Source organism: Thermobia domestica, chromosome 15 (genome assembly GCF_964235325.1).
Source record: "Thermobia domestica chromosome 15, izTheDome1.hap1.1, whole genome shotgun sequence".
In the NCBI taxonomy this organism is placed as follows: domain Eukaryota; kingdom Metazoa; phylum Arthropoda; class Insecta; order Zygentoma; family Lepismatidae; genus Thermobia; species Thermobia domestica.
The window spans coordinates 63165970-63180072 of record NC_137468.1 but is presented as its reverse complement, the minus strand read 5'-3'; the positions used below and the strand labels follow the sequence as shown (position 1 = coordinate 63180072).

At 35.5% G+C, this 14103-nt stretch overlaps 1 protein-coding gene across 1 annotated transcript in view; it reads right to left on the bottom strand.

Annotated features, from left to right (window-relative positions):
* Window positions 1–14103, bottom strand: part of Camta (Calmodulin-binding transcription activator) — a 1249189-nt gene that overhangs the window by 154465 nt on the left and 1080621 nt on the right. The window contains exon 7 of the mRNA XM_081739735.1: window positions 494–565. Coding sequence (XP_081595861.1) covers window positions 494–565 — 72 coding nt within the window. The remainder of the gene's footprint in view (window positions 1–493; window positions 566–14103) is intronic.

The window sequence follows — 14103 nt, the reverse complement described above, 5'->3', positions numbered from 1 at the left end:
CCAGACGCGCCATCGTAATTAACTTTGTCAATTTATATTTTTGTATTTTCGCTGCAACGAAAAGGGTGCAATATTGAAGTCGAAGAGGTTTTTTTTTGCTCCACAAAACCCCATAGTTGTCGATATAATAAAATACGGCTATCTCTATTTTTCTCTAGTGTCTACTGTATTCGGCGAATATAATCTGGGTACTTTCCCTTGTCAGCTACTCACTAGCATAAATAAATTACTATTAATTGAATGTAAGACTTTGACTTTGCAGAGTGTTGAGAAAACAGGCACTTCATAGAAGTAATTTATATAGTAAGACAGGGACTTCACAGAAATAATTTATACATTAATTACATTGAAATTGTCTGTCACTACATTAATTATCCAACCAAACACAATTAGCCTACTGGCAGAGTAGGAATGACATATAATTATATCCATAGGACTCATGCGATAATAAAATCAAAGAGGTACTGTATCAAGAAACAAAACAGAAACTTACCTGCAAGAGCCAATAGCACCTTCTGTGAAATGTGGGAAGAATGGCTGAGTGAACGTAGCATCCGTATATACACTGTGAAAGAAAAAAGAAAATAATTAAATTTTTCCATTATAACAGTTAATTGTAACAATGCTTCCATAACTATTTTTAACAAACGAGCCTTACGAACAAGGAGCTCCTACTACAAAATGACTAAGTCTTGTCTATTGGACGCAAAGTAAATTAAAGGAATACGATTATTTGAGTTTCATAGAACAAAAATAAACATGTAAAGTGCAATATACATAATTAAATTCGAGCGAAACTCATACCATAGATTGCGCTTATAAAGAATATACATTTCCAGCACATTTTCCACCGTAAAAAGCAGAATAATCGTAGTGTCTATAGAAGGCATGCTACTACTAGTTTGAAGGTCTTCGGATAACATTAGTTGTGTGCTCTAATCCGTTGCGTGTGGATCACAGAAACTCCCAGCACAACGCCAACAAAAATCTATTGTGTGCAATTAAGTGATTTTGATTGGTGGATCGCGGCGGGACAGTGGTCCAACAAAGGAAAGTAAAGCATTCAAATGGGACTGTCCTGCGACGCACCGGGAAAGCCTAGAATATGATCATTTCGGCAGTCCTAACTGACAGAATGACGATTGGCAGTGCAATCAGAGTCACTGTGCCAACCATTTTCCCTATGAGCATATAAGCACTAAACAACCGATCCTTGAGCTCTGACAACGAGCATTTCCTAGCTATGCCAAACTTTAACTAGTATTAAGGTAAGTACTGAATGTTTTTAACACCTTGCATAACATGTTCAGGATGTCCCACGGATTTCATGTTGTGATTACTACTACCTGCATATAAACCAGACTCCAAATGAAAATGGATATCTAATCTTGGAAACCGGATAACCAATCTATTAATATCTGAAAGTCGATTATATATCTTTTTTCTTTTTTATCTTTCTCTTTGTTTTCTTTTTCTTTTTGAAAACTTTGCACGGACGAATATACGAGAGCTACTTTCTTTCAACCTCAGCTAAGCCACTAGAAGAGACATGATCAAATGAGGACTAGCTCTACTGCTCAATTATTGTAAATAACGAGCTTTGAAACATATATAATCCAACTGAAGCGCTCGTTAAATGTAATTTAATTTATTTCGCCACTAATCTTGAAATTCCAGGGAGCTAAGCAGAGGGTTCAGAAATTGTAATCTACATCTTTCATAAACAAAATGTTCAGAAAGGTCATCTGCAGCCACTGATGTCTACCTTTGGCAGTCCCGGCAGTGCACGTCAGTAAGTCCTTCTTAAACTCTCTGCAGCAGTCGTGCACAAAGCCATCACTTATAAAATTTTTCCTTCTTTAAGCTCTCTGAGGAGTCGTGCACAGAGCCATCATTTAAAAAAAGTTTCCTTCTTTAAACTCTCTGTAGCAGTCGTGCATACAGACATCACTTATGAAGGATTCTTTAAACTCTCTGCATCAGTCGTGCAGACGAACATTACTTACAAAATTCCCGCCGTAATCTTTACTCATTCGACAATGAAATGTGGCTGTCCACCTGAAGCAATCGAATTACATCATGTGTATACTTGGTAGGTGCTTCGATTACACTCGATATGTTTTCAAGCTAGCTACTCCACAATGATTGAACGGAAGAGTCCATATATCAGGTGTGGAGAAGGGGGGCGACGTCCAATGAAAGATGAGATTTGTCTTATCCACATTGGTTTGTGATTTGTCATCTCATATGGTTTCCCTACAATAGCTTAACGAAAATTGAAAAAAAAAAAATAGCCCTCATAGTTCCATAAATGAATCTAATTTACTCAAGTTAATTTACCCTTTTAAAGGCACATAGATGGTTAAAACGGCGAAAATTTATTCAACAATCAGTATTTCTCACTTGGTACATGGTTTATATCTGCCCAGATATTTAGACAGAAATATCTAATAATATGACAAAAGAAATTTTCAATATTTTTCTCTTCTTTTGTGACATTATGATGACAAATCACGTCTCCGGAGTCACGGTATAAATAGGAATACGAAAAAAAAAAAAAAAAAAAGATGAAAAATGAACGGAAAGTTGGAACAAGCGAAACATAAATCACAACCCACAATAGACTGAACATACGTTATCCTTGGTCAGAAAGGACTCCAACAGACGTTACTATTTTTCCTTAACTTTGCACAAGGACAAAAATCAAATACACAAATGTGGTCTACTTCTATTCTATGTCTTTTGTATTTTTATAGAAGGATTCAATATTTGAGATTCTAACTAACTGTATATGCTGTAACAAACCACAAAATCAATTGCTGTCAAATAAACATGATTTCCGTGTAAAAGTAGAAGTTTCTCCATTCCTTGACGTCTTGATTTTTATAATCCTCAGTGTATTTACTGATTATGCGTTATTGTAAAATGTGCTGAATAGAAACAGAAGTTTAAACAGAAGGAAGTTTCTTCCTTTTTTAAATTTGAAAAGCAGGCATAACATAACTATTTCTGGCTGTATAACATAGTTTACTATTTATGGTGAATAGAAACAACACTTTAGCAAGACAGAAATCTCTACCCTTTTTTAAGTTTAAAAAACAGGCGTATAATCTATTTTGGTTGTATGTAGTATAGTTTGTGGTTGTTAGTAAACAGAAATAATGTTATAAAAAGAATACAATTTCCCTTTTAAGTTTCAAAAACAGACAAATAGCCAAGGGGTTCCCAATCTTTTTTCACTGGCGACATACTTCATAAAATGAAACGCTCACGACATCATAAAATAAAAATACAGTCGAAACTGGTTATAACCAAGGGCGCCGATCCTGGGAAGCCAGGGTGCCGGGGCCCCCCAAAGTTCATGTGGGCCCCCTCATTGCAGGCCCGTAGCCAGCCCCAAAATTTAGGGGGGGGGCGGTAGAAGTTAGGGGGGCCCGACCCAATCATATTATACTTCATCATCATATTATAGTTCATTTGCAAGCCTACCGTGAAACTTTTACGGGGCCAGCCAAAGTTTAGGAGGGGCCCGGCCCCCTAGTTCCCCGTGGATACGGGCCTGCCTCATTGCATTTGTGAATATACAATATTTGGCATAATTTGAATGCAATTTGTCTTAAAATCCTAATATATATGCCGTCTGCATCTGAATGGGCCCCTCCAAATTTACAGAGAAATCGGCGCCCTTGGTTATAACAACTTCGCTTCTGACGACGTACTGGGTATAACGGCGAAACCTAACGGTCCCATATAAAGACTGTATAAAAATTGTATTTAAAAAATCGCTTAGTACCACATTGCTTATTATGACATACCGTATAAAACGACTTATTTTTATCATATTATCAGAAAAATGCATTGGCTATAACATGTTGCTTGATGTTGATTTTGTTTGTTACGTATTTAGAGATTGCTGACAACAATATAAGGTTTATTTTTAAACTTTTGTTTTGTTTAAACTATACAACGTATACAGTAAGTTTAAAGCATGCTCAACATTTTATCTCATTTATTAACCAAGACCGTGTATGACATTATTGAACAATTTACAGTTGCTACTTTTTCCTCAATTATTATAACTTTTTATATTTTATTGCCATACAAAATTACGCTGTACGTATAGACGTTACATTAAGGGAAAAATCCTCTTCAGTCCAAATCCATAAATACTGTATTGTATCGCTTTTTAATTTTTTTCTTTTTCTTTCTTTCTTTTATTTTTTTAGTTTTAGCTTTACTCTGTTCATTAACCATGTAAGTGTACAGCCTAAAACTTAGATACGAAATTTTGAGCAAGAAAAGGAAAACCCGGTTTGTGCGATTATCGGCTATAACGACCGTAAATTTGCAGTCCCTTTGGAGCCGTTATAACTGGTTTCGACTGTAAAATACAAAAAAAAAAAAAAAAAAAAAAGCATGCCTGAGTGAATATCTTTTCTAACAGGAATATGTAATGGAATATTAAATAATAAACGAACATAATTTATATCTTCTCATGTTACGTTTTATAACCTTAGAGACTAGTGCAGAACTGAGTGTAGAAAAAAGTATTTTATGATGAGCAACCGTTTCAATTCATCACTTATCTATGTCTGTTAAAATATTTTCATCAAAACTTTGCTGTCGATAACCCTCAGAAGCTCTGCACGGTAACTTCAACTTCTACAACCATATAATGCGGATAAGTTTGCTTTACTCAATGTCTTTGATATCTGCCATGGCGATTGTAAGTTGTGGAAGGATTAAGCTGAACATGCTTGTATATTACTATAGTTTCATTTGTTCACTATAGTCTTCACTTTTTAATGGAGAAGTAAGTATGATGTGCTTCAATTAGTACTTCCAGTATCATTTGTTTCCGGTGGGTTCCAAAGGAGTGTACTACTTATAAAACTTCCGATATAATTGATGGGTCAAACATGACACACTTTTGCCGGTACTTTCGGTGTGATTTGTTTTCAGTGAGTTTCAAAGAAATGGTGCTACTTGTGGAACTTACTATGTATATATTTTGTGCTCACTTCTATACCTAATAACGACAATTTAGAATTGTAATTCTGGTTTAAATTCCACAAACAAAGAACTTTAAACAATAAATAGGATCAAAGGCAAGGAAGATAAACATGAAACTAAATGTGAATTACATAAAGGCCTATGTGTTACATGGCAACTATACTATTTGGAACCGAAATTGCAACGTTTGTAGCTGCATATTTTCATTGTCACTGAAGTGAGGAAACTTGATTCTTCTATAATGTAAGATTGGATCGACAACATCGAAGTACAACCAACGTCTTGAATTGCTATGGATAAGTCAAACTACAAGGTAATCCTGGTGCTGTTGGTTTGCAATAGGCTACATTTGGAATCCAAATTATTTCCGCACATACCAAAACTCAGTCAAAATTAGATGAATGTAAAGTTCTGTTGGTTGTTGTTCAGTTGCCAGACCTCATAATGGCCCCATGATATCTACTTAATATAGGCGACATCAATACAATATTATATATATTCAGTCTAATGTTTGGCGAGACTCATCGATTACATAAGTGAGCTTTAGTTTTAAAAACTGAATATAAAAAATAAAAAAGAGCACATACTAAAGGAAACCAAAACACATCTGGAATAATTCTAGCTAAAAATCATCATATTACCCTTTCTCGCTGGTCCGGTGATTAGCTCGCGCGCGTCTCAGGTTCGACTTCCGGTAGAAAGACCTGAATCCACTACAATGGTTCGGATTCCACCATAAATTGTAGATCTACATCTTATACAACCGCAGTGATGAAAATGAAATGCTAAACTTACACAAACAACAATTTATTTAAAATTTAATGAAAACTTCCGTTAAATGTTCCCTAAATTTCAACAAAAACAACAACTGATCACCAATTCAGTAAATTAAATGAAAACTTTATTTTAACGTCCTCTCAACTTCAACAACCAACAACAACAAATTGCCAATGTATGTAAAATTATATGAAAACTTTAACAGAGTACAATACACAAGGCATATGATAAACCAATATATGATTATTTAAAAAAAAGTTTCACAAGGGGAAGAAAGAAACAGCGGAATCCACGGGCAAAATGTTGCATATTACGAACTCTTATTGCCTGGGATCAAACAAATGACATCTTGCAGAAGAAGTAAATGCTCTATCAGTGAGCTATCGTTTTCCTTTCGTCCTAATTTATTTTAGTTTTCAAAAGTATTAAACATAAAAGGAACGAACTATTTACGAAGACGTCTGTTCCAAATTGTCACTGTAAGCATATCTAATGTCATAAAACTACGCACTACGCATTCAATTCAGATAAACACAGCACATACAACATTATTTCTCTGTTTGAATGCCTTTGATCTTAAAACGAGATGAAAGTGAATACGGCAGAAAAGGTAATCAAATGAAAATTCGGAACACGAGAGAGAGAGAGAGAGAGAGACAGAGATACGAAGTTCTCCGTTTGGCATTAACGAACTACTTCCACTGTATCTAAGAGAGCAAGATACAACTTTCAACTTGTAATCAGTGAAAGAGAATTAGAGGCAGTCGCATTAAAATTTATATTGGGAGGTAAAACAGAAATAAAGCGGATATTCAACAGTAAATAAGTTTTGTTTCAGAAACAGTAGTATTGTTATCTGATTCTAGAAGTTTTGTTAACTGATGAAAACTATGGAAAGGAATCTATCTTTCAAAATTTGTCCGCAAAATTCTGACATTGGAGAAAATATTTGTGGAACTATCACAATTACCATTTATATTTTTCTCGTGTTTCTCTCTTTCTTTTGAAGAAAATATTGAGGTAGTGTAATCGTGTAAAATCTCAAATTTACACGTATACAGGGTTTGTATACAAAGTAATGAGACCAAATTGGTGGGAAAATGTATTTAACATATCGCTACAAATCATTAAAATACTTTAAAATAGGATTTTTGGGCGTCGACAGGGTGGTGTTCTTTGAGGGCTGTCTTTACTCAGGGAGAACAGAAAAAATATGCCGGATCAGATCAAGATTGTAGGGGGCTGGGGAAGCGTTACGATGCGTTCTGGGTCAAGTAGTCATAGACCACGAATCAAGTGTGGCTTGGTGCCTTGTCATGATGCACCTTCCAATTGGGAGCAATGTTCGATCTCACTTGGCTGACCCTTCCTTTCAATCTTTTCAACATTTTCACGTAGAAAGCACCTGTCACAATCAGTCTCTCAGGTACAAATTGATGGTAGACCACACCCTCGGCACCAAAGAAGGTAATGAGTATGACCTTGATCTTCGACTTGCTCATTCGAGCCTTTTTTGACGAGACGATGCTGCTGTGTATATTAGACACTATGGTGTTAAACATCCATGTTTCGTCGCCGGTTATTACATTGTCTAAAAACTCAGGATCTATTCAAACGTGCATCAGAAGATCTTCGCAAACAAGCACACGGTTTTACCTTTGGTCATCTGTCGAAACTTTCGGGACGAGCTTGATACAGATTTTTGTCATCTGCAAATCTTCGGTAATGATGATGTGCATTGTCATTTTATCAATTCCTATGAAGTTTGCGATCATTCGAACACAACCATGTCGGTCCCGGCGTCCCCCACAGGGGACATAAACTATGACGATATTATTCTTTCTTTACAACTTTAAAATCAGACTGGCAACATTGAAAACTGTTTACAGGGGATGATCATAAATGGAGCATGACATGTAAACAGTTCCCAATGTTGCCAGTCTGATTTTAAAGTTGTAAAGAAAGAATAATATCGTCATATTTTATGTCCTCTATGGGGGACGCCGGGACCGATATGGTTAAGCGCCGGTGTGAGCTCAATATATCACGCACATGTTGCACATTCTTCTACGTTCTGCTCGTGGATAGGGGTCCTGCGAGGGGTTGTCTTCCACACCCTCTCGACCACCTTTGAAACACTTGTGACATCTCAAAACATCAGCTTTGTGTGTGTGACATTTGGATGTCCGTCCGTCTGTCCGTATATACAACGATTTATTAAGACGACACTGTTCAACATATCGAGATTAAGGTTTATGTATGGGATTTCCTATGGAGGAGTAGTTTATATTTTCTTCTAACAAACAAAAATAACAGTATACATTCCACGTAATTTTCACAGATATATCTGTAATTACACAAATTTAATTTTTGGTGACCCGTGCGTGTTTTATTTATTTGAACTTACGTTTCAAAGGCGACTTACTCGGTTTATTACTAGAATTACAATCTAAGTAACACTAATGATAATGCCAATAAGCTGCCTTTGAAATAAAAGGTTTGTTATAAAATTCTAAGCCTAATTATGAAAGAAATGACTGAGAGTTTTAAGGTAGTGGTACCTTTCAACCAAATCTTCTGACAATTCAAAATGCTTTGATATTGATGTTCAAATGCATTTATGCGGTTGGTTAAAAAACAAAAACGTTTCATCGAACTGTCCAGAATGTCACTACGACAGGCTTGACATCATTACCGGTGTCAAAATTGACGCTTTCCAATTTCTTCTTTCTGAGGTTTAGGGACAGATAAAAGTCAATCAGGAGATGCTAAATTAGGCGAATCAGGTGAACAGGAGACAAAAATTTGCTAAGTTAATGACGTGGTCTTCACTAAAACTACACAATGTAAAAGAAATGAATTATTGCGACAAAAGTTAAAAACATCTAAGCTGACTTCTGTAACGACATGGTGAGATAAAAATCAAACTTTTAAATGTATAGTGTATATAGAAGGGGCATGTTTTTAGATACCCTTTGAAAAGTCAAATTATTTAAATTAAATCTTTTACAATTTCTCCAAGTAGTACCCACAAGCATCAATACACTTTTGCATTCTTAAAAATCACGAGTGAAATATTTTTTTAAATTTCATTATTATACGCTGCGATGGCCTTTTCACTTGTATAAAAGCGGCGTCCCCGAAGCTTTTTCTTGAGTTTTACATAAAATCAAAGTCTCACACAGCTAAATCTGGAGAATAAGCCGGGAGGTAGAATACGAACTCCACTTTCCTGTAGAAACTTCAAAGTTTTCGCTGTTTTGTGTGGCCGTGCATTGTCGCGATAAAGAAGAGACAGTGTAGACTTTCGGTGAGCAGATCCCTAAACTTCAAAGACACTCGAAAGGCAAGCTTCACGGCATTCAAAGACACTAAGGTACCACTCTGCTCTTAGTGTACGTAGATAATCTAATTATATAGTTGCTACATGGCCGGTCTTAGAGAAAAAAGATGCCACGATAACTTATCCCACGCTCCGTGCTTGTTTAACTTTCAATAGTGGAATTTCATTTTGAAAACATCATATTATTGACTGTTGTTTTGTTTTGGGATCTTAGTTGTAAATCCATGTTTCGTTACCTGTGATGATTTTAAATGTCTTGCGAAACTAAACTGTCTAAACTTTGACCCTGCGAAAATATTTTAAGCATATAGCGGCATCACTCCATATGATCATCTTTTTGCTCAGGCGTAAACACAAATAGGATCCAGCGACTGCACCAGTTGGAAATGCCGAGATAATCCTTTATTATGGTCTGGGCTGCAGTTGCTACAATCTTCAAGGTTGTCTGAATTTCCTCGTATGTGATATGGTAATCATCTTTCACAAGATTTCTTACTGCTTCGACAGTTTCATCCGTAACTGCGGTAAAAGGGCGCCCAGAGCGATGTTCATCTGTCAGGCTTTGTCAGCCGCGTCTAAAACCCGCAAACCAATTAAAAACGGTTGCGCATGAATGGGCAAAGTCCATAAAACACTTTCTAAACGATCACGGCACTGGTATTAAGTTAAACTGATAAAAAGACCATTACACGAAAATGACGTCGCTCGAGCTCATTATTGCTGACTGACAGACTCAAACTAACCTACACATCCAGCTCTCTCAATTTTCAAACAAACAAACCTACCGCCTTGCAGTTACATCTTTCACCACCAGAGGTGATACGTTTCAGTACGCCAACGCTATTTGAATTTTAGTATGTAAATTCCTTTGGCATGCCCCTCATATATATATATACACACACATACACACACACACATACACACACACACATATATATATGCACGACAGTCGGTTGACACAATTTAACAGTCTAAGGCTGGTTGGCTATTGCAGGTTCGAATCCTGCTCAGCGTGTTGGACATTGTATTGTTTCAACATTCATTACATTCTTATCGCCTCTTCTAGTCTAATGGAAATATCCATGGGATACAAGTGACAAATAAAATTTACAGTAGATGTAAAATTTTAGATTCTATTATCCACTTCAAACAACACTAATTTTAATTAATACAACACACAGAATATGACCTAATTTAATCTTTTCAACGAAACAGAATACTCCAGTGTCTGTTTTAAAAGAGGCAAGAAACAGGGCATAGGTTTGTTTTAACTATTTTGTTAGGTAAAGGTACGTTAAACTCCAATTAATCAAAAGGAAACACGAAGGCTCAGTAGTAGAACGTTCACCTATGGTACAAGCGGTCAGTGATTCGATTCTAGGCCATATGAGTTTGTGGTAAACAACATCGTGTCCACGGATTTTCTTGTATTAATAGTTCTTCCATTTTTTTCGTGTTTCACAAATTATTTCGAAATCATTCGTAAGGGCAGGGAGGGGACATAAAACTATAGATTTAATTTGATTTTCCAGCCAAATGGCCGATAGTATATTAATTTTCGAATGATTTCTTGATAGCAATACATATGATTATTTTAGGAGAAAAAAGATTTACATTGTAAAAAACAGATTATAATTAAAGGAATGAAAAAAAAATGTTCTAATCATACTTGAATACTTTAGTGATGTGGCGTCGAATATGTGATGGATACGATCTTGAGTAGAAATATATCATCTTTAATAATTACATTTTCATAATTTACTTCAATACGTCTTTGCTCACCATATTACTTGGACATTTCTGTATTGGAATTTTTACATTCAATTAGATACAAATTAAAACCGCATAACCTTAATTAAATGATGTTTCGATTAATAAATTAAATATACACTGCATGCTTGTGTAACCACTTATTAGAAGAATATACCTTCTATATTAAAAAGCTAATCTCATTTACAGAACTGGATTATCCACTGAAAATAATATTATACATATATCGAACTCTATTATTGATTGTTCACATATCTGATTAAAAAAATATTGAACTACTATCTTTGTGGCGAAAGTAATAGGTATTTCTTTTGTTGTGAAAACAATTGACGGAATTCAAATCAAGATAATATCACTGGATATTGGATATGGAGCTTTAGTTTCTGAGATATGCCACTGTTATGGCAGCAATCTCGAAGACAGTATATACTGTACTCTACACATATAACCGAATTTCAGATAAATACAATCAGGAAATTATTCTTTATAAAGGATGGGCGGAGAGAATTGCAAAGTTTTCTGTTTATTTGCTTGTTTCTTTGTTTTAATTGAAGTTTAGCGTCCATTTTCAAAACCAAGGCTATACAAGACGTGTATGTAGAGTGTAACATGAAATTTGTACTAATGTAATAATTTCAATGCTCTCTCATCGAAAATTGAACCCGGGATCTCATACGCCAAAGTGGAAAGCTTGATCTACCATAAGGCTAAGCGGCGCGCCACAGTTTTGAATGTACAAAGTGAATAAGTAATATAGATGAAAAAATACAAAATGAGGCATATTTTATATATATATATATATATATATATATATATATATATATATATATATATATATATATATATATATATATATATATATATATATATAACAAGTTAACGTCACTCCCTTTCAGGAATGGCCATGAAGGTGTCTGCAAATAAAGGTACCATGTTTTCTTGACTTTGGCACTCATGAAAGTGATGTGGTCAGTAAAAGGCTCTAGCCCCTTTATAAACCGAAAGTTGTCCAAGGTAGCCATTTTAAAGCAGTTGGGTGAACTTTAGAGCATTAATTCGAGAAAAAAATCTTGATTCCGTAATGTTTGTATTAAAATTGTTATAGCTGCTACCCCAAGCCCTCGGCTCTCTGAACGCTCTCATAGGTTAAAATCGTGTTTAATTAAAAGTTGTATTTCTTTCTTTCTTTTTTCTTTTCTTTTTTTTCTTTTTTTTTTTTTTTACATTTAACTTCTCTTTTTGGTTTGTCCATCAACTAACTTGCGCTTACACAAGTAAAAAACGCTCAAATCTAAGTACAGTTACAGCCTACACAGAGAAATACGTTATCCAGACAGTGGCATATTGTACAAATATACGAGATTCTTAAGTTTACTACGGAAATATGTACGTAGTATACGCTATCCATACGGTGTACATACGCACTGCCTTTTTCCCGTTTGTATGTTACATCATGCCGCTGCAGGATACCTGACATCTAACAGTCTTTTGCATATTAATACATCAACTATTGTTATATACGTCCATCTGTATGTGAGATTCTTACTGCCTATATACAGTTATTTCTTTCTTACGGAAAATACTTTTTTTTCGGAACGCTTATACGGAAAGTACGCACAAAACATACCTTTTCAGTTATACGTTTGCTGGAGAATGTTACATAGGGTTGCACGTTAAGTGCGTAAATTACAGGATTTACGCATGTAACGTACGCTTTTACCTACGCCACATACGATTTTTTCTCAGTGTATTAATCCTTCATATGGCTTGGCGGTAAAGACTGCTAAATATTGCACTGTCTTAAAGGTAAATTGTAACAACTGTCTGTAGTTTGTTTTCACGTTCTGTGTTACCAAATTATATTGTTCCTGAATTGCACATTTTATATAAGTTATTACGACATTATTTAATGGGTCATTATCTTAACAAAAAAAAAAAAAAAAAAAAAAAAACATCGTCACTATTTATTTTCGAATGAAGGTAGGCAGACCTTAGACTACTGTTAACTATTAGGAATTAGCGTTACTCACAGACCCAGACATTACTTTTTATAATAAGGATATATTTTTAAAATATGGGCAATGTAAATCCAAGCGTGCCGGCAGTTCTAGAAATTATATTTAATTCTAGCCCCGAAAACAATAGCTTAGTAAAGAGGATATCAAGGTTAGAAAGCCGATGAGAACTTAAGCTTTTTCTTCTGCCCCTCCTTTTCCCATCATAGCAGTGGTGTTGGTATAAGGTTGTATAAGCCACCATACGCACGAGAATTCTTGGTCCCAAGATACCGATTCTAGACGCCACCTCACTTAAATCGATCGCGCCAATAAATCATGAAAAAGAAGAAAATTGCACAGAAATGGACCAACCTCTTTAAACCAAGAAGAAAAACATACAGCCGGTTATAGAAGTAGTAATAGTAGTAGTAGTAGTAGTAAGTTGAAGGAGAAAGAACGAGTGGGGGTGGGGTGGGGGCGAAAAGGAAGGGGGCGGGAAGGAAATATCTGAATTAAGAAGGTAGAAAGACGAAATTCCAAAAACGACTTGAGAAACTTCAAGAGACATTTCTACAACAATTTAGCGGAACTAACACGTGAGTTTTGTACACGCCGCCACCATGCACCGCTGCTCTTCATGCAGTCACGAAGGAAATATTATTTCCGGAATCTCTAACAAATGATCTAACTCATTCAAGTAATACCATCTCAAGACAATGGCAAAGTTTCTTGGGCAAGGACAAACATTCCGTGCAACTGTCACCGAGATCCTTTTGTGTACTTTAAATACGTTTACATCAGAAAATTATTTTCTTGCAATACATGTACCCGTTTCTACTCTCTAGTCAACTTTTTTAAACCTACATTTAATACGTTCGTTACCATAGCAACCTTGGTTTATTTATATTTTTCTTTCGCGTAAGATAAAAGAATTTGGTGTTGAGGACAGGACCGTAACTTGTGAGGGGGGCAGGGGGCAATTGTCTCGCCAGAGAAGTTCCCCGCCGTTCGAGGGGGGCCCATTTTAAGACAAAATGTTCTTACTCCATATACGATACGAACATGAAATTATGAATGAAGCATCAAAGAGGTTTACTACATTACGTAAACAAAACAGCACACAAAAATTAAATAAAACAAAAAGGAGTCGTGAGACCATTTCAGTAAAAAAATGTTTAGTATTAGGGGCTCTAGAAACAATAT